General features: G+C 42.4%; 1 protein-coding gene and 1 long non-coding RNA gene across 16 annotated transcripts in view; one reads left to right on the forward strand and one right to left on the reverse strand.

Moving 5' to 3' along the window:
* The window catches only part of ptprt (protein tyrosine phosphatase receptor type T), a 612567-nt gene extending 605276 nt beyond the window's left edge, over positions 1–7291 (reverse strand). For 5 of the 11 annotated variants that reach the window (XM_039734415.1, XM_039734413.1, XM_039734410.1 and 2 more), the window contains exon 1: positions 7080–7282. In XM_039734415.1, the coding sequence (XP_039590349.1) occupies positions 7080–7155 (76 nt within the window). In that variant the 5' untranslated portion in view covers positions 7156–7282. Of the gene's footprint in view, positions 1–7079 lie in introns of all 11 variants that reach the window. The other 6 variants (XM_039734417.1, XM_039734416.1, XM_039734414.1 and 3 more) reach the window with 5 other exon arrangements.
* Positions 5553–15913, forward strand: LOC120514193. 5 transcript variants are annotated; one of them, XR_005630433.1, is made up of 3 exons: positions 5553–5638; positions 14193–14298; positions 15453–15913. It is a non-coding gene; the product is annotated as an uncharacterized LOC120514193 (long non-coding RNA). The 5 variants fall into 5 exon arrangements; XR_005630431.1 differs by lacking the exon at positions 5553–5638 and adding an exon at positions 5652–6107; XR_005630430.1 differs by lacking the exon at positions 5553–5638 and adding an exon at positions 7395–7482.
* The last annotated feature ends 7988 nt before the right edge of the window (positions 15914–23901 follow it).

The raw sequence follows: 23901 nt of genomic DNA on the forward strand, positions 1-23901 counted from the left end.
AATCAAACATTGTAAGATGAACACACACAGATATAAATGGAAATAAAAGCTAGATGGAGAACTGCTGGCTGCTTTCCCTTTTACATCTTATTGCTAATAAGAAGCCATTATAACACTGAATGCAACTGTTTAAGACTGAAATAAGCAATTAAGGGTGGGGAACCTTAACAAGCAAGACCACTAAAATGAAGTATCAAAATGTCACTTGAGTAATAAGTGCTTCATCAGCAATAATTGACTTCTCATTAAGATATTGGGTTGGAACAAAAACCTGCAGCCACTGCAGCTCTCCAGGACCGACATTGCCCACCCTTGGGTTGGATGATGAGGCCTAATGAAGAGGTGCATAGAGAGAAGAAGAGAGGAGCCAACATCGATCGCCAATGCCTAGATCACACTTTACGTCTGTCCACACCAGGGCACAAGGTAGGCTCCACCTAAGAGGTAGGACTCAAACCACCTATGGGAAGTCCCTGAGATGCCAGGGTAGCAAGGAGGACCCATTTACAGATGGTCACTTTTAACAAGCAAGGATTTGCAAGTACAGGAAGTCAGAAATCTTGAGGTGAGTGAACATGGCGCAGAGGAACATGGCCAAGCCAAAGAGAAGATCAGTGTGGCATCGTAGGGTGCCATAATGACAGCATAAACCTCTGGTGTCGATCAGGCTGGGTAACTGTAAGGAGGCAGAATTGAATATTGTATTTGACAGAAAGCTTGAAAGTAAAGGAGTGGGAGAGGGCATCAAGAAACAGAGCAGCAGCAGCAGGGGGAGGAGAAGGGGTCCAGTCGGCCCTGCCCATCATCCTGGCTCATCACTTGCAGCTAAACAGACTCTCAGTGAGGTATTTATTTAGCAGGCCGCTAATGAGACATAAAGCGTCCAATTTGTATTTAAGATACGGCTGACGAAGCTGCCTCCCCGCAAGCAAGCGCGGCGCCAGGCCCACTCCACATCTGCCTGGATTACTGCTGTCTTAGTTGCCATGGGGGAACTGATCAAAACGTGAAAAATGCTTCCCTTTTGCGTGCCTGTAATATTCGCTCCGTTAATAAGACACTAATACGACAGACGGACGCATTTCGGCGCGGGCAGAAGAGCTTCGAAAAAGTGTGGCTCAGGCTGAGAGCTGTCATCGGGGTCCTCTTGCTGTCTGGAAGGACGCACTTTTTAAGCAAACCCCCTCTCCCCGATTAACCCACTGCTGACAAGCCTGACAAGTGCCAGACAGGCTGGTAACAGGGTAGCCAGCGGAGCCTGGCAGGCAGGAGCCATCAGCGCTGGCAGGGTGGCTAATTCACAAAATGTTATCATACACTCGGTGAATATTATAATTAACTCAACTGGCTTTGTTAGCGTGCGCGTTGTACGAATGCTGTAATTAGAGCTCAAATGATCCCACATCATACTGAAAGGATCAATTAGTTTTATGAATAAAAGCTAAATATTGTGGGGAGAGGAGTGGCTGCGCGGCACAAAAAAGAGAGATTATTTTTTCGCAGAGTGTGCGCAGAAAGCGTCCAGTCCAAACCCCGAATCCCCTGGACTGATGACCGTCCGTTCTGATCATTAAAGACGAAGTCACAGCGGCGGAGAGCGAGTCAAGCCGGCGAGGCACAAACGATACGTATCATTAGATCATGAGTAATGATGCCAGCTGGCGCCGGGTTGCTTTTTTTTCCTCTTCTACAGAGCACGCTGCTTTTAAACTGCATACTGATCAGAACTAAGTTAAACGTAGCCTAGAAATTCTGAAGTCGGAGCATCTTCCTGATTCACTCATTACGGGCGTATATAGAAATTACAAGGGTGTACCCTAAACTGAGTTCTGCCTCCTGCTTAGCACGCAGCTCTTTGTAAATGGGACGAACTGCCAAAAAGTTTATTGGACCAGAAGAAAACGGTGCACATCTTAAGGATCTGGGGTCGACTTGCTTGTCACACCGATAAAAAGACACCATAAGGAACCTCCCAGTGGGGGATACGAAAGCAGATCCCAGTAGGACGTGCACTTTGTACAGAAAACAGTTAGCCCAGTACGGAACTGTGCCCTCCGGCGCGGATGTACTTAAATATGAACAAAACATCCCTACCGAGCAGCACTGCGCACCCTCCTGTGGCCGGCTGCGCTTTGATTGACTTTTAATGTTGTAGTAAACATTAGCAAGGCATCGCCATTCCGGACCACATTCGGGGACACTCGGTGGTGACCCGATCTTGGCGTGAGCACACACCATCTGAAGCTCATACTTGTTATATCTCAATGAACTCAGAAATGGGAGCTGGAAAGGCCAAAAAGCAACGCTGGGAGCAGGAAAATACAACCGATGAGAAAAGTCCGGAATGAGACTTCACGTGCAAGATAAAGGAATTACAGGCAAAAGGCCGAAACCCATTAACAGAGGCAGTCTCGGGGGGAAACGGGAACTGGCTCGTTTATATTTGAGACTTTTTTTCGCTTTATCTTTATGATAATGTATAAATTCGTAATTATAGTTAAAGATACTAAGAGGCGTAATGTGCTTATAGACTCCAGCTTCTCAGCGATCCCCATCTGGATAAGCGGGTTTGAAAAGTGGTTGAATGGATACATTTAATACATGGAAATTACACTTACAATGTAATATACCGTACATCCAATATATACAATACGCACTTGCAAACATTACGCATTTATAAATGTATATGTGTTACAGTGAAATTGATTATACACATGCTATACACACGCACGACGCAATGGCGGCTAAACACAAAAATAATAAAACGCAAAATTAAATATAAATTGTGGCGTTAGTTTAGGGCTGCGCCAGCCTACATATGCAAAGGGGGAAAAAAATAAAGGTGACTTGCACGCTGAAAAGGAAAGAAGGTAAAAGACCGAAAGTTTGGTTGTGTAAGCCTGAGGACGCCTGATGAAGAATACGCAAGCGGAACGCTGTGTCTTTTTAAGCGCGGAAATAACCTTTAACCTTTTATTTTCATTAATATAAAATATAATTGGATCGCCATTGAAAGTAATTATGTGAACAGCTGTTAAGTATGCACTTTTAATGAGGTCTTTAACCGTGGATATTTTGCTGTACTACAGTATAAGGTAACCCATACCCACACCTGATTGAACTTGAGCCCGACACGCCGACTCTGCTTGTTCTACCTGTGCCTGCACCCTTAAAAGTAAAAGCGATCATAAGAACAATGAAGGTATTGTTGGTTTCTAAAAGAACCATCCACACGAATGTTCCAGAAAAAAAAAAATTAGATCCCAAACATGTTCCATAAATATATGAATAGATGACGTGTGACATACCAACGGATACGTCATTTTAATAAGACGATAGTTAACCAGTCTAAGTTCAGGTTTTCTTGCACTGTTGTATCTTGCTAGCCTGTAACACATTAAAGATTTTTATTTTGTCCACTTATTTGGGACCGTTTCAACCCCAAAACAAAACAATTTCATAAACAAAGAACCCTTCCCACGGTGAATGATTCTGAAACCAGACAACCCAGTAAAGTGTCATTAAAGAACAAGTCATTTTAAGAGTACAAGAGGATTTTCCTATATACAGGTAATCCCATTCCACTCCTATTTACACTGTAAACAGATGTAAAAGTAACGGTTAAAGTCTATATTCTGCGACCTATTTGTGTAGAAATCGTTTAACTGTTAGTTATTTGATCTGCATACGGAGGACAGGCGTGTTGGGTAAATTAATGGCGCAGAATCTGCCTGTCTTGTGCCCAATGTTTCGGAGATAAGCGATGGTTTCCCGACACCGTAAACTAAGAACGCGGTTTAGAAACTGTAAGGATGAATAAGTCTTTTTTCTTTTTTATAAAGTGAGTCGATAATATTTCACACAATCGCGCGCACACGCACATACATAACGCCTATATATCGTAATGTATTTGCCTCGTACTCGCAGTTGGATGTCTCCCACTGGGACTCAAACTCACAACCTTATGATTTCCAGCTGTCCTGCTGAGATTTATTTATATATCTCATACATGCAATTTCATGCTTTATACAGCTTCGCTGTATACGCAGCACACATTAACTTATGCGCAGCGCACTACTTCTAAACTTTGGCATCAACAAGTGAAGAGCTAATTTCAAAATTGTTCCAGGCAAAGACAGGTTTATTTCCATCGTGTGTTTCTTCTAAATGGTCCAAAAATTCATTTTCTAAATGCGCTTTCTCCGTTGCACCCCCCTCAAGGCAGGAACCAACCTCGGGCGGAGTGGCAGTCCATCAGTGGGCGACACTGGCGGACACACAGCCACTCGGACATAAAGGGACAAATTACAGGAGCGTAATGGCCTGACTTGTGGGTCTCGGACGTGGGGACAGCGGACAAGGAGCTGGAGCTGTTAGATACTAGCGTTAAGAATTCTGACACATGGAGGACGGCTGTGAATTCAACTGGTGCTAAGTGTGTGAGAAGAATACAAAAACAGTTAAACCTTACACCGCCTAATAAAACGTAAACTGTTGTACACCAGACACAGATACCAGTCCTTAGCATGAAACTACAGAAAACCAATACCCGGATTTCTGAAAATGGAAATGATGGCTTTAAAACACAGAAATTGAGCACTTTTTTTCTCACAGAAGTTAAACATTACCTCATTTCATGCAATGCGTATACACAAAGCATCGATTCTGCAAAAACTTTATTTAACAAATGGTAAGTCTCTCTCCCTCTCTCTCTCCGAGAATAATTTCAATTGGTGAATAAAGCATATTGTTTTGAAAGCACATAGAGATAATTTCCCATTTAACTACAGCACAAATCTGACACTGAAAGGTACTCTGTGTCTCTATGTCACAATGTCGTTCTCGTCCTGTTACCATTACCTAACGCCTACGCCTTTAGTCAAGAAATAAAATAATACATAAAACGCCGAATTAACATTTTAAAACATCTGCCGAATCTCAAAGCGTGCTTTTAAAATGATGAATACCTCGACAATGGTGCATTCTGAATGAAGCGCGAATCTGCCTGGCGTGTAACCTATGGGCTTGAGTGGGGGGTCCGCGCTCGCGACAGACAGACAGACGTACAGACAGAGATAGATAGATAGATAGATACGTAAGGCACTATATAGCAAATAAATTCATAGAGATTTGACTAATGTTTTACGCACATATACATAGCTTCCATTTTCTTTTTACCTGCCTAATTTAGTCTTAAGATTTATGCATTCGGCTGATTTTCTTCGATATATATTGGAGTTGGCTAGTAAATACGCCCTGGCACGTTTGATACCCCTTTAGAGTCGCTTCCTACGTTTCTCCCGATGCACCTTCGGTAGGCTCCTGGCATTCTCGAGGATGTGCGGGTTCAGAAAAAGAAGGAGTGAACGGCATATACGCGTAGCAGATTTAGTTTAGTGCTAAAAGGCGGCTGGAATTTTATTTCTAACACACCCGTTAAACAAAAATAAAGAGATCACATTTTGAAAAAGTGCGTTCCTTGAAATCGCAGAGATCGGACCTGACAGAAGCGTGTGCGCTCGCCCCCTCTTTGTCTGCGCGCTATTAAGATTCCAATACACACTAGCAGCCAATGTTGGCGTCTTCGGACAAATAAAAAGAATCGGAAGCACGTAGCGCAGGAGTGATGGCGAGCGAGGTTTGTTTTCTCGTTTGATCGGAGGCTGTGAGGAGCAGCGAGCTTGTCTGGTTGTCTGATCTCATGTTGCAGTTTCTTGGACGATGATGAGAGAATGATGCAAGTGACCTGCGGCTGGTAGACCGACCTGTCTTCACGGGAATACGAACTCTGCAGATGAGACAAGCTGGAGGGAAGTTAATGAAGTCGCTGGGGAAGCGCGCTCTTCACTCCGGAGTCTACCGGAATTAATCAGGAATACTGTAAATCGGCATTTCCCAGCGTGGTGTTTCGATAACAGTGCTGCTAAATTATTGAGTTAAAGAAAGTCTCGATTCAGAAGCTGTAGTACGAGCACGTTGTCTTTTGCAAAGAGCCGTCGCAATTCATAGGTTCGTGAAAGTTTCCAATGTGCCGATTGCACGTTGTACGTTCCAGGAGCGCCATCTACTGGTTGTAATATCTGTGAATCGCTAACATGAGACGTCAGGTAAAGTATTTCGGAAAAGTGTTAAGGAGAAAAAGATGTTAAGGTAATAGTTATCGGCAATTAACTAAAGCTAGCAGCAGCCTACATGTTTAGGGTACAGACATCCTTTCTTGAGCATCGGGAAGACATTACTACATTTAACGGAGGCACTTTAGAGAATAATAGACACTGTTAAAAGACTCGCACACTAAGATATTCTGTACCTCCGCCAAAACTCGTGAAAGTGTTTAAAAGCGCTTCACACTTAGCAAATAAAATGCGTCCACTTAAAAGATCGCACAGTAAAGATCAGCAATAGCATCTTACCACGCAGTAAACGAGAATTGCTCCGATTGTTGGAATCCGTTAGCATGACAGCAGCGATCACTAATTTGTCTAAAGCAGACCCGAAAAAATCAGGACATTTGCTTGATGAACTTGGATCTTCTCATATTACTGATCATTTGAGTGGGAATTTAGTTTCCTTGACAATCGGGAACAGATTTAGTTCAGGGCTTTTCGAAATAAAGAAGCCAAATGATACGTAGAAAAATGTTGCGCGGAGGATCGTCGTTAAGGATCCTGGTGTCTATGGATGTTGCATGACATTAGGAGACTGTGGTCAAGCGATTGGGGATGTAAATACATACTACGGGCCAACTGACATGATCTTCTGTAGTTAATGAAATAGGGTGCGGAATCTAGGAACTCATATTGCACACACGCGCACTAGATAGATAGATAGATAGATACATAGATAGATAGATAGATAGATAGATAGATAGATAGGTGTTGCCCATGTGGTGTCATTTCTGCAGATTCAAAACATGCCGAAAGTTGTGCTATTATTTCAGCGCACACTTTTCTCAAACCTTCTCCAATGAAACGGACCCCAGACAAAACTTTCTTTTCCCCTCATATCTCCATGTTTCCCGGCGCAGAGCAAACTACAATGCGACACACAAATAACCTTCAAAGAAAGAAAGAAATTACCTGGAAAAAATTGTCCCCAAATGACATTCAGCAGGTGAAAAGCGGATAGCAGCGCCAGGTACATCCTCCCAGTCATGCTTTTATTTCACATGCCCTCCTCCAGTGCTGGCACTCTGTGGCTCTGCGCGCTCGCCGTACAATATCCCTGCATTGGTGGAGCACTTGGAGAGAATTTAAAGGCTCAAGCAGTTATCCTGGTCTGAATGTTTGGCTTCGGTTGAGTACAGTAGCAATAACTGCTGAAAGGGGGAGAGTAGGCAAGAGGAGTAAAGAGGACTTCCCCAGGGTCCTGAAACCTGCCTTCTCCAAACCCCAGGACGACGCGACACTGTGCGGTCAGGGCCAGGATGGCAGGACTTAAGTGTGCGGATGACCGCTCGGTGGCTCCTCAAGTTGTCTTCAGGTGATCAAATGAGGTTTCTAAAATGAGCTCTCATGTTTAGTTTTAGTTGTTTTTTTTAAGTGAATAGTCTGGACAACTCTGCTTGTGCACAAACCTGCACCGTCTCGCGATCGCATCCTTCCGATCAATTCATTGAGTTACTTTTACTCTGAAATCAGTTAGGCGGACCGCAATCCCCTATCAACTGTGAATGAAGTCAAAGAGTTAAAGCGAGCCTATTCAGAATTTTGGGAGCTTTCCTCTGAAAACAAAGGGCGACACGACTCGCATTGTGCCCAACTTAATATATGAATGAACGTTAAAGAAAGTTTGGGGTTTTTGTTTTTTCGCAAACCCGATGCCTCACAGGTTCAGTCGCGAATCTAACAGACAGATAACGGGACGGAGCAGAGACTCCGTGTTCCGGGGGGCTCGTTCGGTACGCCAAAGTTAAGGGATGTGTTTTAGAATTTGCGCTTCACAATCGACAGCCAAAAACAGCTGCAAGACCCCAGTGTGGGAGTGAACTGTAAGAGATCTGCTGTTTTGGGCGATAAATGAACTTTTCCATAACAATGAAATGCAATGTTGTGGTCAACCACTACCAGCGGTGAGCAGGACGGGGCACTGAAGGTACACTTTGTTGGACGGGCGACTGAGGCTATGGGGAGAACATCCACCTCTTATACAGGGTGAGTCAGAATTATGTTAACACTAAAGGTGCTGCTATGTATATACTTATATACGGTTTATGTGCCACATATGGAACATGTGTTGATCATGATGGCAAACATGTTGAGACATTCCTGTAAATCATCTTGCACATATAAAGTATGTTTTGTGAATAAATCGCTTCCGCCATTCAAATGTTAACATAATTTTGACTCACCTTGTATTATACAAGTTCAAGTTCAGGTATAAGGTACTAAAGCAAAGAGCCAGGGGACTTGGGGTCTTCCGAAAGAGACTCTGAAGGGCATTGACAATAAGCCGAATCCTCCTCTATTCGTTATCACTCGGCATAACTCTTCTTAAAATTCGGGGGAGACGCGGGGCTGTGGTGGAAATCTCCCCAAACTGGAAGAAGTTAAAGCACACCAAACTATAAGGATGAGGGCTGCCGATCCTTCACCAGAAAAAGGAATATATGAGGAGGGTGGAGAGATGACGGAGATTAAGATGAGAAGACGTCATGTATTATCATCTACTATTGAATTCTACTCTGTACTTGTAATATTTCTATTGCACGATTACATTGTATTGAGGATTACTTGTGTTCCGTTCAGTGCATTGTATTGAATTTACCCCCTTTTTTGATATCTACTACACGCCCAACCAACCTGGAAAGGGGTCTGTCTTTGGACTGCCTTTTCCAAGGTTTCTTCCATTTTTTTCTTTGTCCTTCTCTTCTAAGAGAGTCAAAAGGCAGGGCCCGTTAAAACCCATTGCGTCACTTTTTGTGTGATTTTGGGCTATACAAAAATAAATTCTGTGTGTGTGATACTGTATCGACAGCCTTTATGTTGAGAATGAAAAGAACGTGTTGGTAGCAAACTGCCACAAAGAGAACTGAGCAAGATGTTTTTATCGCATCAGTGAGAAACGGATAGAAAAAGGGAACGGCGTTGTATCACCTAACAAAAAAATAACACTCCGCTCCACTCCACGTGAAAACAGATGAAACGAGTCAGAATACAACATTCAGTCAATGAATAAGTCTTACATATAGTGCCGTGGACAGCGTCACAAGACGATATCAATACAGAATTAGAACGACTGAAGCATTAAAATAATATAATTAAATTCTGCTTCTGGATGAAATGTAGGGTTAATAAATACTCCGTTAATCAAGGAAAACGCCTGACATTTTAAATTGAAATTAAATAATGATAAATCATTTTAAATGGATTAGTCAAACTTCAGACAGAGAAAATGTTTGATCTTTAATTTACTAACTGATGGATCTGTTTCCTGAAAATGCGTGCTTTTTAAATAGTTACAATAGCCTGATCGGTATGTGGACCTGAGGCTTTGCGTTTTAACACGCGTGTACAAATATGATGGCAGGCCAAAGTTCTTATTAAGACCTTATTTTAGTATAGTACTGAATTTTTATGGGCTGCTTTAAAAGGAATGAAATACGAATGTTCTCAAAAGCCGCCTGTACGGTGCGGTGCGCCTTAAGTGTGTAAGAGGATTAGTTCACGACCAAACATCCAAACAGACGTCCTCCTCTTCTAAATATGGCACCCTCTTTGCTGCAAACAAGAGATTCTAAAAACGCAAGGTGCCTGACCTATAATGTGTCAAACCAATTTACTTATTAACTTTAATAGTATTAAAAACGCTTCTCCAGTGCTTCAAAGTGGCATTCAGCAATACATCTGGTTAATTGTATGGCACTTCCCCCTTTTAATCAAATTGAGCTTCCATTTCCTCAATACCCGAGAGTGAAGTTATTTCTGAAATGTGGTTAATTACACCCACCCAACAATACAGTTAGGCTCCCATTTGACAGCGACATCGAAGTCCACGCTCGACTCGGAGTTTTAAAATCATTAAGTAAAGCGACTCAGTCCAGAAGGACAATCGTGAAAACTGGACCGGATCGGACTGGGGTGGACGATCGGGAACATCTGCACCAGTGAACAGATTCCGCTGTTCTGTGATGGAAAGCGGGTTGGGAGTAACAGTCAGGAAAGTCTTTTAAGTAACGGAATTCTAAGCCGCTGACTTTCCTGGTGGGCTGATGAAACCACAAGCAACAATCAATGCTTGTATAACTGTCACTGCGTGCTAGACAGAGGCATATGAAAGGCGCTATATACTAATCGGGGACAGCAGGATGTGTATTCGGAACATACACACCTTCTGTAACAGAAGGAAAACATGAGGCAGCTGCATTCAACTCCCAGTCTGCTGCATACAAACAAACATGGAGCTGTCGAAGCGCTTTGTGCAGCTGCCGACCCTCTCGGGCGAGCGAGCGAGCGCATTTAGTGTGTAGCGGACAGGGCGCGGCGCGGCGCGGCGCTTCTGCATCTGCGTATTCTTCAGGATCGTCGTTTTCTTCTCAAATGTTTTTGAACCCGTATACGTGCGCTAGGACGGTGAAAGCCGAACAATTACTCGGTGCAAATGGAATTCCGGTTCGCAATTTTCAACAGAGACGCCGAAGAGAGACGCACCGGTAATACTGGACGGACGGGTGCGTGGCGAAAGGAACCGAGAAACGCGTGGGATCTGTGACATCGCTGTGCATGAGCGCCGAGCAAAGTTCACAGACTATAAAGAAAGCAGTAAGTGTTGTAGCATGTCAGAGATTTCCCGATTTTTCTTTACATTTAAAAAATAAAGGCACCATAGTGGTTAGTTACAGCGATGTCATAGGGGGCCATATCTGGTCTCTAAAGATCCTCCATATGAGCATTCCAGAAAGAAACTTTTATTTATTTATATTCGTAACAGGCTCCATACAGCTGTGAAGAGATGGGAACAGATTTGTGAGATACCAATGTGTCATAAATTATAAACTTTGGATTTTCTTAAACTGTTAGTTTCCTGCTAAACAGCCTACTAAACATTAAAGATTTCATTATTTTTTCTACCTATTAGACTTTTCCGATGCACAAGGAACTAACATCATACACAAAGACCCATTCTCAGAACGAAATGGTGCATTGTCAAGCAATGGCTCTTTGAGGAACTACACAACCATATATTACCCTTAAAGAACCATTATTTTTAAAGAGGCATTCAGCCTGATAAAGCTACAACTGAAGGATCATAAAGTTATCTGCTCTACCCCTGTTAAATTATTTACCTATTATTTATGACAAAAAAAACACTAAATGTAATGCAACCTGTTTGTTTAATCTATCTATCTATCTATCTATCTATCTATCTATCTATCTATCTATCTATCTATCTTTATAGTGCCTTTTATGTCAATCATCTGTCTATCTAATAGTGCTTTTCATATCTATCTGTCTATTAGCCATATAGTGCCGATCCATCTATCTATCTATCTATCTATCTATCTATCTATCTATCTATCTATCTATCATATAGTGCCTTATCTATCTATCTATCTATCTATCTATCTATCTATCTATCTATCTATCTATCTATCTATCTATCTATCTATCTATCTATCTATCTATCTATCTATACTCTAAGCCCCATTACCTCCTGTAAAGAAGCAACAGCCCATTAACCACAATGACCCTAAAGATTTATCCCAAAACGGATTACCCTTGATGAGAGGGGGCAGTTAATATACCAATCAGGTTTTCAGGAGGTGGGAACTCATTTTAGAGGACACTATATTAGGAACCCCTGCTCCTTATAGCCTGCTGCCCCAAACAGCTAATTGTGTGGCTGCAATTCCATACATAGAGCATGAAGGCACAGTCGAGAGGCTTGCTGTTTTTCCAACAAACAACAGAAAGAACAAGACCTGTGACTTAAGTGACTCTTATCAAAACTCAGAAGCAGCTGCTTTCCTTGGACTTTCATCTATTATATCCTCTAGAGTTTACAGAAGGTGAAGAGCAAAAAGGCAGCCAGTGAGAGGCAGTTGTGTTAATGAGAGTTTCTCCTCATTTTGTCAGGATGTCCAAGGAGCTGGAAAATATGGATATTTACTGGATATTCTCTGCCCCTTCATGTTGGTAGGCTGCTGTCTGACATCAATAGTCCTTATCAGCACTGGTTAACAGTCTGTCTGTCTTTGGGCACAGTCCGTGGTCCCTGTGGCTTATCCTAGCAGCAGGTGCCAGTCTTTTGTGATACACCTTCCACTGCCAGCTCGTCACTTGTCATGTATGCTGGACAAGACTGTAGCAGCAGTGATTCATGCCTAAGAGCCCTGAGTTGAGAGACAGCTCCACTACCCACAATCCACAAGTGGCAAAGTAAATTAGCATTCACAACTGCGATCCTAAATTGTTCCTAGTGTGTTCTTGGTGTGTGGGTGTGTGCATGTGCAATGTGGTGGGATGGCGCCCTGCCCGGGGTTTGTTTCCTGCCTTGTGCCCTGTGTTGGCTGGGATTGACTCTAGCAGACCCCCGTGACCCTGTAGTTAGGATATAGCGGGTTGGATAATGAATGGATGGATTGATGGAACTGAAACATAACCAAAAGTTTGGGTAGGACACTCATTGGCATCCCCGCAATGGATTCTTCTTATTAGCCTTTATGCCCATACAAAGAAGGGAAAGAGTGGTGCCAGATTGAGTAGACCTGCTGCCTTATCGGTTCTCAAATTTTGGGTCAAATTTTTGTGCCTGATTGTGTTCCTTTCTCCTGAAGTTCTGGTTTTCTCTCAATATCTGACAAAAATGTGGCCATTAGGCCCTTGTAAACTGGACCTGTGTGTGTGTATGGGCATGATTGTGCCCTATGACAGATTGGCTGTCCATCCAACGTGGGCTTCTACTCAGACTCCCTGAGTTCCAGAAACCGGATTAAGGGGATATAGTAAAGTAATGGAAGGATTTATAAGGAAAACAGTTAGAGATCATCCAGCTTAATACCCTGAGAGAGGTGGATGAGGGGAATTACGAAGATCTCTGGAGACTTGGGCAGTGTGGGGGGGGGTATTTCACAAAGCAGGTTAAGCATACAAACCTTGCTTAATTCAACAAACCAGACTTATTTCAACTATTTTACGGTTTCACCAAAGAGGATTAGGGTGCTTGGTAACTAAAGCAACTAAGCATCACCTCTTAGCCCACTCTGGACCACCAGGGAAGAGTGTTGTGGCTCGAGAGTTCATGAAGCACAACCTCAGACAAAGGTTTCAACTTTTTTCGTGTATCTAATGTTGCTACATTAACTGTTGCATAAATTAATCTGATACAGTAAGTATGTTCATTACTTGCACAATGAAAATATCTGTAGGTATTTTGTGTAATAAAACCAAATTATTTTTAGAACACATTAATGTGCATATTAAATCAATTTCATCTCACCTCAGTGATTAATTGTAAACAACCTCTTTACTGTTCTTACAATAGTTCACATTTTTCTCTTTTTACTTGTGAGACATTAAAAAAGAAAATATTTTGTAATGAAGTATCTTCCAGGGGAATGGAAATGCTCATTATAGACATTGGTAATTACGAGCTCATACTGAGGAGTTGCAAGCAGATGTTTCTTTTAGATTTAGTACACAAAAAGATAATGATCCTTTAGGATCGGCCAAAGCGTGTCCATTCCTTGAAAATCCAGAGGATGAGGGAGTGCAGAGTGTATGTCAGGCTTTTTGTTAATGGACAGCACACACCTCTGATGACTATCTCTATAAGATCTGCAAAATCCAAAATTACCTACCGTGTATCAATACACCTTAATAACAGGATAAGTGACTGTGTATCTGTGTGTCCATCCAGTGTCACACACGTGCGCATGGGAGGCAGCTAAAGGGTCTAAATGAGAGTAATTCCATGCCAGACCAGGAGGTGGCGAGCTGCACTGACTTTCTCTCTCAATCCTCTGTAGACCATCCACGGGAAATTCCCCATAGCGGTCCTCCCGAATCCACCTTTTCCAGTGATTTTGGGAAGGGACTGGTCTAATAATAAATACAGTATAGTACTAACTACTACCCAACATAATTGAGGCCTAGTTATATGTACATGTGCATGGGAGGCAGCTAAAGGGTCTAAACAAGAGTAATTCCACGCCAGACCAGGGTGCACTGACCAATTTTCTCGCTTTCCTGCAGACCATTCACGAGAAATTCCGCCTGGCCCTATTGACGTCACTTCCGGCGAAGAACCCATGACTGAAGAGACTTCCTGTTCCAGCCCTTTTGATGACGTCAAGTCCAGGTCTGAACCTATGGAAGAGGACCCTTCTGCTGCCACCCTCAATGATTTAATTTCCTTTTCTGGCCTTTAAAGCTGCCATATTTGATTAAACAGTCATTTCTGTTTTGGACTCCGTTCTGAGCACATCAGTGTTAGCATTTTAACATTTGCAGCAAGGAAATAGTATACGGGTGGCTGCCCCAAACTTCTTCATGACTCTTGTGTCTGCTTTTTGTGACACCAGTTGCTTTGTCTCGGTCATTCCAACAGATGGCACATCACAGGCATTAACACTGCTTTTACGAATCCCATAAAAATGGTATATAGCAGAGACATGTGCTTTGCAATTTATTACTAAAAATGTTTGTGATGTGCAATGCATTTTATTGCTATACCAGTAACAGTGAACTACACAATAATGTGCAGTGAATACACTTGACTTGTGCATTCCTAGTTTTCCTCCTCTTTTTCTGTACGTTTATCATTCGTTTGCTCAGAGGTTGATGCGCTTACTGCTCCCTGAGCAGCTCTTCTTTTCTCCACCCGAGCGGCCCGCTGCTTCTCTTCTTCTGTCGGCATCTTTTCACATTAAAACTGATTAAGTCAGTGTTTGTGTTGCAATTACTTAGTACGTTTTCTTTAATTTTTCACTAAAGCTGGCACTTAAGTCTTCAATCTGCCTCAAGAATGATTTAAGATATGAAGAGGTAGGGGAAGTGACAGTGAAGGTGGTAGGGATGAGAACCGCGCATGGCTGCCCTGCTGGCCACTGCTGAGAGTTGATTCTACAATAAAATAAAATAAAAAGAGGAATAACCTTGGAGGTCAATCATCACCCCGAAAGCGGACAGTAGAGGTCATGTAGTATATGTGTGCCAAGTTTCAGGTCAATAGGTCAAATGGTTTGTGAGCTACAGGTGATTTAAAATCCTGGACAGACAAACGAACAGCCACGGTAGCGTATTATATAAGATGTATAACAAAATACATTCCAATAGATTTATTGTAACCACAAGGGGGCACCACTGAGCCCTGAACATCAGACACAGTGTCACCCAGCACAACTACAGGTTAAAAAAAGTAATTTTATTGTCTCCAGCATCTCTTGAAGTGCAATACAACCAACAATAACACAATAATACATAAAATAAATGCTTTCTCTCCTTCTATTCCAGGTGAGTGTTGCCCACTGCCTACCAACTCTGACTCCCCCAGGTGAAGCGGTGGTCTTCTTTTAAATTGGATCCGGGACTGTTTCTGCTACCATGGTGTGGGTCAACCAGAGCACTTGTGGGTCATGAGGACACCAGGGCAGTCCTCCCCTGACAGTACCCTCTTGTGGCACTCATGGAGCCCAACAGGGCTGTACTTCTGGACTCCAATTCCCATGCCACACTACAGGTGTCCTAATTGGGATCAGCCCAGCAGAAGACTGACACTTGCTGTGCAGGGAAATTAAATGCTACCAGCATCCATGTTCCCCCAGTCCATCCATTACTCTTCTCTCCCTGTCATGATGAAGATGGTAAGGCATTATGGCCAGTTTACATCTCCACTCCCTCTGTCCTTCCATTATGGTCTTCTGGCCAGGCAAGAAATCATTGTCCTAGGGTGGGGATCGATCTGTTCTTAACTCAGTTTTTCTTTTTGTAAAAATGTGATTGCTTTTGTATGGATTGCAATAAAATTAATAAAAAAAAAAAGAAATCATTGTCCTTTCCTTCCAGAATGCGTGTCCCTACTCCACGGCAATTACTGTTTTAACCAAAGTTTATGGCACTAGATAATGTTCTTAGGTTTTTCAAACATTATAAGTACAACAGACTGCAAATAACATCCCACCCAGATTATTAAAAGCTGACTATGTAAAGCACAAATCATTCTATAACATCAGTGTACAGGTTAAGTCCTCTTGATATGAGATTCACGCCATCGTCTTTCTAATCAGAGCAAACTCCTTAGCAGAAGTCAAATAAAATTTGGAACTTTCTACCAGGGATGGAAGCTGCATCTTTATTATTATTATTATTATTAAAAGCACAACATATGTTTTCATATAAGTAAATGTGGTAGTCATTGTGAAGTATCTTCTACTTACTTTTCAAATGCATTTCACACCACTCACGTTGCAACTGAATACACAATGCTGACAATACTTTAGGTATGACATTCATAAACTAGTACATTTACAATCAAACTGAGCAATTACAAAAATACATTTGAATAATGCCTGAAACATTTCCAAAAATGGTTGGTTTCATGTCCCACCTGCAGCAAGATCACTCAAAGTCTTACATCGAGGATGCTGTGGGCTGCACCTTTAATTCATGGGTCATGTCATTCATGTCAGACCAGGGATGTGATCAGTCAGCCATGTTTGTTGTGTCAGCTATGTGGCCCGTCACGCAGCGGTGGCATTTCCTGTCAGTGGTGCAAGTGGCTGTGTTGTCAGGTAATTTGCACGTCAGTGGGGGGCGCTGGTGTGCATATCTTTTCAGGCTACAGAAGCAGAGGCATGGGGATGCATTTATGCCAGCTGTGAGAGGGACTCAAAGTCCAGTTTTGGTCGTGCCATGCCCAGACCGTTCAATTTATGGGACACGTTGCACGTGTCATAACATAAGCTTTCAAACGAGACCAAATTAATGCTTCATAAGTCAGGGGTCCGCAAGTTTTTGTGTGAGAGGCAGACAGCCCTTACAGTTTATATACAGTATATATAGATAATGCAAGGCACAGATTTAGAACTGTAATGTACATTTCGCGTCATCCTGTGATACAAGGCCATTTGACCCCTCGCTTTTTAATTTCCTATGTGTGTTGTTACAGATTTGTACAACTCACATGTTGCTTTTTGTTCAGTCGCTTATTTTGTTTTCTGCTGCATCAATTAAATAGAACTCCAAACTACAGGATGGCCTGTAACTCACAATTTTTACTTGTCCATGCTTTCCCATAGTAATCCCATTAGTTACAACCTAAAGGTGCAGGTACTCAGTCAGTAAATGGTGGACTCTACTTTGTCTGTCTTTGATCAACTACAATTGTTTCTTGGGGCTGCTTAAATGCGCACACAAACTCGTCTTCAGTTAATGCCTGTGACGATGCGGGTTCAGCTCCATGCGCCAATCTTGCTTCTGGGAGCTCTTGAACCCGACACCGTTGGTAATGTCAACGATGAGCTGGACAGTGAGGCACAACAAAGCAAGGGGATGGTGCAAAAAGTGCAAAGTGCTTTTATTTTAAAAATCAACAAAATCAAACAGTGTTCAAATAAATAGTGCAGCACTTCAAAAATCTTCAAATAAATAATCCAATAAAAATAGGCAAAAGATGGAGGTTAAAAATACAACAGCAAAATCCTTTTTAAACCGAGGTTAAAGCAATGGCTGGAAGCAGTCTTTTAAAACAAAGCCCGGCGCCTTCTTTTCCTGGTGACTCCCCTGTTTCTCCCATCCAGTCTATGTGCCAGGGGAGTCACCCTACATGCAGCTGACCTTCTTCACTTCTCTGGTCTGCTGGCCTTTCCGATCCCTGGCTCCGGTTCTGCTCACCCAGACTAAGACTTGGGCTCCCCAGCGACCAGGACGCTCACGCTGGAGCTTCCATTTCCCAAGTCCCTGACTCCCGCTGCCTTCGCTGCGGTGAGCCAACCTTCTCCTGGTCACTCCTACTCTAAACAAGCACTCAGCAGGAGTGACCACTACCACCAGCCCTCGGGTGCCAACCAAACACCCCACTCGGACTTGCCTCTCCCAGCTGCTTGCAAGCAGCACGTGTCTGAGCTCACTCGCTCACTTTCTCTTTCTCACCAGCTTTCTCCATTCTACTTCCTTCTTCTCCATTAACCTCCCGTTCTTTTTTTCCTCCTCTCGCCTCCTGCTTCTATTAAATGTTACGGGGACGTAGATCAGGTGTGGCAATTAGCAGCTCCAGGCAACAATTACGGATGCGGATGATTCCTCACCTGTGCACTTAAGCAAGGACCGTCCGCATTACGAATCACCCGGGAACCGATCCGGCCACACTACAACACCCTCTCTGCGATTATTTATTTAAAAAGTGGCCTTTAATCTGAGTTGTGGACCCGCTATACCACAATGCCAAATACTTTATGTTCAACTGAGCCAAGACTGTAAGACAACAAATATGTGAACAAAATGATTTCAGCTAAGTCAAAATGTAAGCAAGTAGTGCACACAAAATAAGAGATGGTGCACACACGATACGAGAAGTGTCAGCGTTTGAATGTGGAACTGGGCAAAAAAGAGCGGTGGAAACCTTGACGGGTGATATAAGCAAAATATGATGGCAGGATTAACAGCTGGTGCAGGCAAACCTGGAACAAACCTTTTATATAATGTGTGTGTCTTCACTTGAATATGTGAGGGGTGGAGGACAGATGGTGGGGGGGTCGATCATAATTTAGTACCAAATCCCTGTTACATTGGACTCCTCTGAAATGCACGCATAGTGACTCCAGATTAGCCAAGCGTAGGTGAGCAAGGTTCAGTCCATGACCATCCCTTCATCTCATCCTTAACCTCAGAAAGTGAATTAATGAATTGAGAAAGCTATTCCCACATTAAGGTTAATCTACTCTTGTTGAGTTTGTCTCGCTCAACGTAACCACAGGTAAGTAGAAGATTGTGATTTTTTAGACCCTACAACATCTGCATCAGAGCTAAAAGCAAAATTGTTTTTCAGTTCCACTGCTCCCTCTCATAGGGTTCCTGCAGTGACTCTCCACTCTTGTCACATCACGTGACATTTCGCCGTGGGGTTTTGTCAGATTTGTCACTACACCCGGTCAAATGGCATGACTGAAACGTTTACTGACTGAACATCGATCTTCCAGCACAGTTGTGCTCGCCCTTTTTTCTCACAGCCAATAGCGTGCTGCCTGAAAGATGGTGCTGTACGAAGTGTTAACAATTTCAGCAAGTGCAGCCACTACCTCTGCCCCTTATTTCTTTTTATTATTCTGTTATGGTATGTAAAATACGAGACATCAGACAGACTAGCTTTTGCTTCTGCATTGCTACCTTCCACTCCTTTTCTGAGATGTTGAGTGAGAGATCCTTTTCCCACTGTCCTCTGGGATCTTTGAAAGGGAGGGACTGTAAAATAGTTTTATATATTACAGAAATGCTGTCTGACTCCTCAAGACTGATCAGTATTTTTCCCGGCATAGAGGTAGGTGGAAGATGAGGAAAATTGGGCAGGTTTAGTTTAATAAAGTTTCTACTTTGAAGGTAGTGAAAGAAAAGTGTTGCTGTAAAGTTAAATTTGGAGTGTTCGTAGGATGCAAAGACGTTGTCTATGCACAAATCTCTAAGTGATTTCATCCCGAATGTTTTCCAGACATTAAAAACTGTGTATGGTTGCGAGGGTGGAAAAAGGTGGTTCTCATGCAGAGGTGCCACAGATAGAAGCTTCTCTATCGTAAAATGCTTCCGACATTGGTTCCATATTTTGAGTGAGTGAAACACAATTGGGTTGTTAGTATATTAGTGATAACTTGTATTTATTGGGGTACAAAGCAAGGAATATAAAGAAGTACTGCATGATTTTATTTCCATTGTAGACCAAGCCTGTGTATGTTCATCTATTTGTGTCCAGGTTTTTATAGTTTGTATGTTTTCCCCCCAGTAATCAAACTGAAAGTTAGGCAGAGTCATGCCGCCTTCTGCCTTAGGTCACCCTTTGGACACGTGGATGTTTTGAATTCCAAATAAATGAGATTATGGTTGAGTCTAATTTAATAAGAAATGATTTATTGATGTATATTGGAATGTTTTGAAATGAAAAGAGAAGCTTAGGAAGGATATTCATCTTAATGTTAATTCCATCCATCCATCCATCCATTATTCAACCTGTTATATTCTAACTACAGGGTCATGGGGGTCTGCTGGAGCCAATCCCAGCCAACACAGGGTGCAAGGCAGGAAACAAACCCCGGGTAGGGTGCCAGTCGACCGCAGACAATGTTAATTCTTCCAGCTTAAGTGAGATGAAGGGTTGACCATCTATGCAAGTCTTGCTTAATTTTTTTTCCATACAGATGCCAACATGTTGCTGATAAAGAGCTTTATGTTTACTGTGATGTTTACCCCTAGATATTTAAACTGATCTGCAATGATAAAAGGGAAGGACAGTTTTCTACATCCAAAGTGTTCGTGCATTTATTTTTTTAAGCAAGGGTGACGTTTAGATAGATAGATAGATAGATAGATAGATAGATAGATAGATAGATAGATAGATAGATAGATAGATAGATAGATAGATAGATAGATAGATAGATAGATAGATACTTTATTAATCCCAAGGGGAAATTCACATAATCCAGCAGCAGTATACTGATACAAAGAAACAATATTAAATTATTTTTTATTTATATATTTATATTATTTATATATTTAAATATTTAATAATATTTTATTATTACGTTTATTGAACAATAACAACTCGGTACAAAGCAAAAGCTTTCCACTGTTGATTGATATTAATGACTAATAAAATGATATGTGGCATATTTTTGTCAATAAACCCCTGTTTCAAATTCCCAAGTGCATTATTAGGGAGACGAGATTAAAGAAATCTTACTTTTAGTTTTGTCTTGTAAGGGTTTAGCACAGAAAAAATGGTGACATTTGAAAATTTTACAATTCCTGCAAGAAAAAAAAAATGTTAAGATCCCATGGCCAAGCGATGTCACCTGATATTTAACCACATGTTTCTTCAACAGTCTGCAGCCGTTAGACATTTGCTTTGATTAACAGGTCAGCTACTATCCAAAATCAAGTACCTGTATTACGACTGCTTCACTTCACAGCACTGATTGGTGGGGGGCCCTGACCGGGTGCTACAGCATTTTGTGAGGCGTTGGAGACCCCAATTGTACCCATAGGGCAACTGGTGAGCTTCTTATTGAAACCAAACATCAGACTACCGAGGTGCGCTGGTGGGTCTGAAGTAGACGGATCTTTGAATCCCACCCGCTCATCATTTCCCCGTCTGATGAAGCACACATGCAGTGCATTTAATTTATGACTTCATTATTTTGTAATGTAGAAATCAATGTGCTGTTAAACAGAATGGTAAATTGCTTTAATATTTGTAAAGGGTCATAGGTTCAGTTTTGTTTCCTTTTTATGAGCAGAGATGTTACTCCAACTTTTTTTTTTTGGTAAAATGCTGAAAGATGGTGAGATGTGATGAAGCACGATGAGCCCAGCCAGGCTGGCACTGTTTGGCTACGGCTTTAAAACAAACCCCTCATGGCCTCCGCAGTTCCCAACATACGGTGACAGCCACCCCTGCCCATTAACAATAACGTTTTTGTCTCCACTAGTGACCTTTTTGCCGTTAATTTAATGTTCTGATCCGTCAGAGACACTGTGTTTCTTTTCCCTTCTGGTCTCCTGCTCGGAATTTGCTGATCAGAATGGCGTAAATCACTCGGTATTTAAACTGAATGGCCAACGCAAAGTGATAAATTAAAGAACTTTCCCGATATGTTTCTAACTTGGGAGGTCGGAGTGAAATATGTGCCTCTCTGTAACGTGTGATTATGGGCTCTCTGTGCAGCAATAAATGTCGAGCCCGCAGCCCACCCACTCCCCCCGTCTCAATGCCAGGCCTTCACGACGCCGTATTTCTCTATTCCTTGTCTGCAGCTTTCTCCAATGGTGTGATTGTGTGCGTGTGTGCATGCCTGGAGTGAACGCCCCCTGCGTGGTGTGCGAAACGCCTACTGTATGTAAATCAACAGCCGTGAGAGCCGTGAGGGGTCAGCTAGTTTACACAAATGTCGATAGTTACAGCCCTGGGAGTCCTGCGATAGATGAGTATATAATGCGCTCAGAGCTACAAGCCTTGGAAAATTTAGTGAGCCCATTCCAGATATTGACCTGTCATAGAAAAAAAAAAAAGAAAAATGTCAGCTGGGCTTCAACCTTACAGCACACCACAGCTGCCAAACATCCTTCTGTTTAACTAAGAGCTTCACATACGTGACTGAACCTCATCTGCTTCATAGGCCAACTGGGGATCCAAAGAAAGACTCCATATGCTTCTTGAAACACCAAAATCATGGGCTTGGTCAGCATTTTACATAGATACCCATGAGACATGGAGAGCATTGCAGAGAAAATACTGTATATACAGTAAATAAATAAATAAATTAGAAGCTCAAACTTTCTTTGACACATATCATTTCTGCATTAACATTAGAACAACTGTGACAAGAACAGCCAAGTCAGCAGATCATATTCGCCTACATTCTCCAAAATGACATCAAGTTGAATTCTAAAAGTCTCTAAAGGACCACATTACTTGTAACTGATATGAGGCAAAAGATTTGTCCAGCATCCCAGCAGCCCTTCATCAATGCGTCACCGTAAGACATGCTGTGGGTCATGTAAGACCTTCTCTTCTGTATTGCTTCTTTTCCAAAGACGTCTGCTACCGCTCTGTCTTCGCACAACAGGTGGGTGATGGTGGCAGTCGCAGTGTGACGCAATCTGGTTTGTACCCCTCGTCATCACAAATGGTGGTCCTCCTAGGCGAACGCTGCTGTAAGCGTATCATCTACGTGTTCAGCACCATAATCAGCTGGGGACCAATAGGCTGATGCTGGTACCTCACTTTCATTTTCAATATCCATCTCCAGCTCACTTGCATCAAACTCAGACTCCGAAAAGTCCGAGTGCGATTCAGCGATAATACGTAAAACATCCATGGAGTATTTTGCTTTGCACATATGCTTTAGTATCTCCAGATATTTGCTCTTCACTTCTCATGCACATACAGGGAATCAAGATCAAATCAACAAAGCTACATACTGTCTGAACTTTCCTTCAAGCAAAGAGAGTCGAACTAAAAAGTAAGGGCGAGTTTTGTCGCAATTTACAGCTGATTACCATCCTCTACCCCTGAATTTCGACAAAAGTCAACATCACCCCTAAAAGAGTTCAGAAAGAAAGAAAAAAGAGGAAAAGGGACTGAGGTTTATTGTGAAGAATAGTGGTGTTGTTGCTGATTTGTGCACTGTGCTCAAAGAAAGCGAAAGAAGAAAATAAAAGTGTTTCCTTTTGGGACTTATGCCTCGATGTCTGTCTGTGTCGAGGCTGATATTCCACACTATAAATATAATACCAGGACATGTCACTTGCTGAAATTCTGAGATGATTCTTCACTTATGGGGTGTGTTGATAAAGGGGGTGAGACAGAGTTCCTATACTCTGGAGAATTTTGTTTCTTTATGCAAAGAGAATTGCTGGCATCTTAACATTAGCAGAACCAAGGAACTGGTTACTGACTTTCACCACAGCAAGGAGCCTCTACGCCTCGTCAGTATGTACTCCAACAAGCACTTGGGGGTCCACATTAATGACTGGTTGGACTGGTCTCATAACAAAGAGGAACTATAAAAGAAAGGGAAGAGCAGACTCTTCTTCCTTAGGAGACTGTATTACTTTAATGTGGAAAGTGACATCCTTCACATCTTCTATAGCTCTGTGATGGCCCATTTCAATGCTGTGGTGGGCTGGGCTGGTAACATCACTTCAAGAGAGGCCCAGCTAATCACCAAACTAATTAAAAGGGCAGACTCAGTTATGG

This window comes from Polypterus senegalus, chromosome 14 (assembly GCF_016835505.1).
Source record: "Polypterus senegalus isolate Bchr_013 chromosome 14, ASM1683550v1, whole genome shotgun sequence".
NCBI lineage: Eukaryota > Metazoa > Chordata > Cladistia > Polypteriformes > Polypteridae > Polypterus > Polypterus senegalus.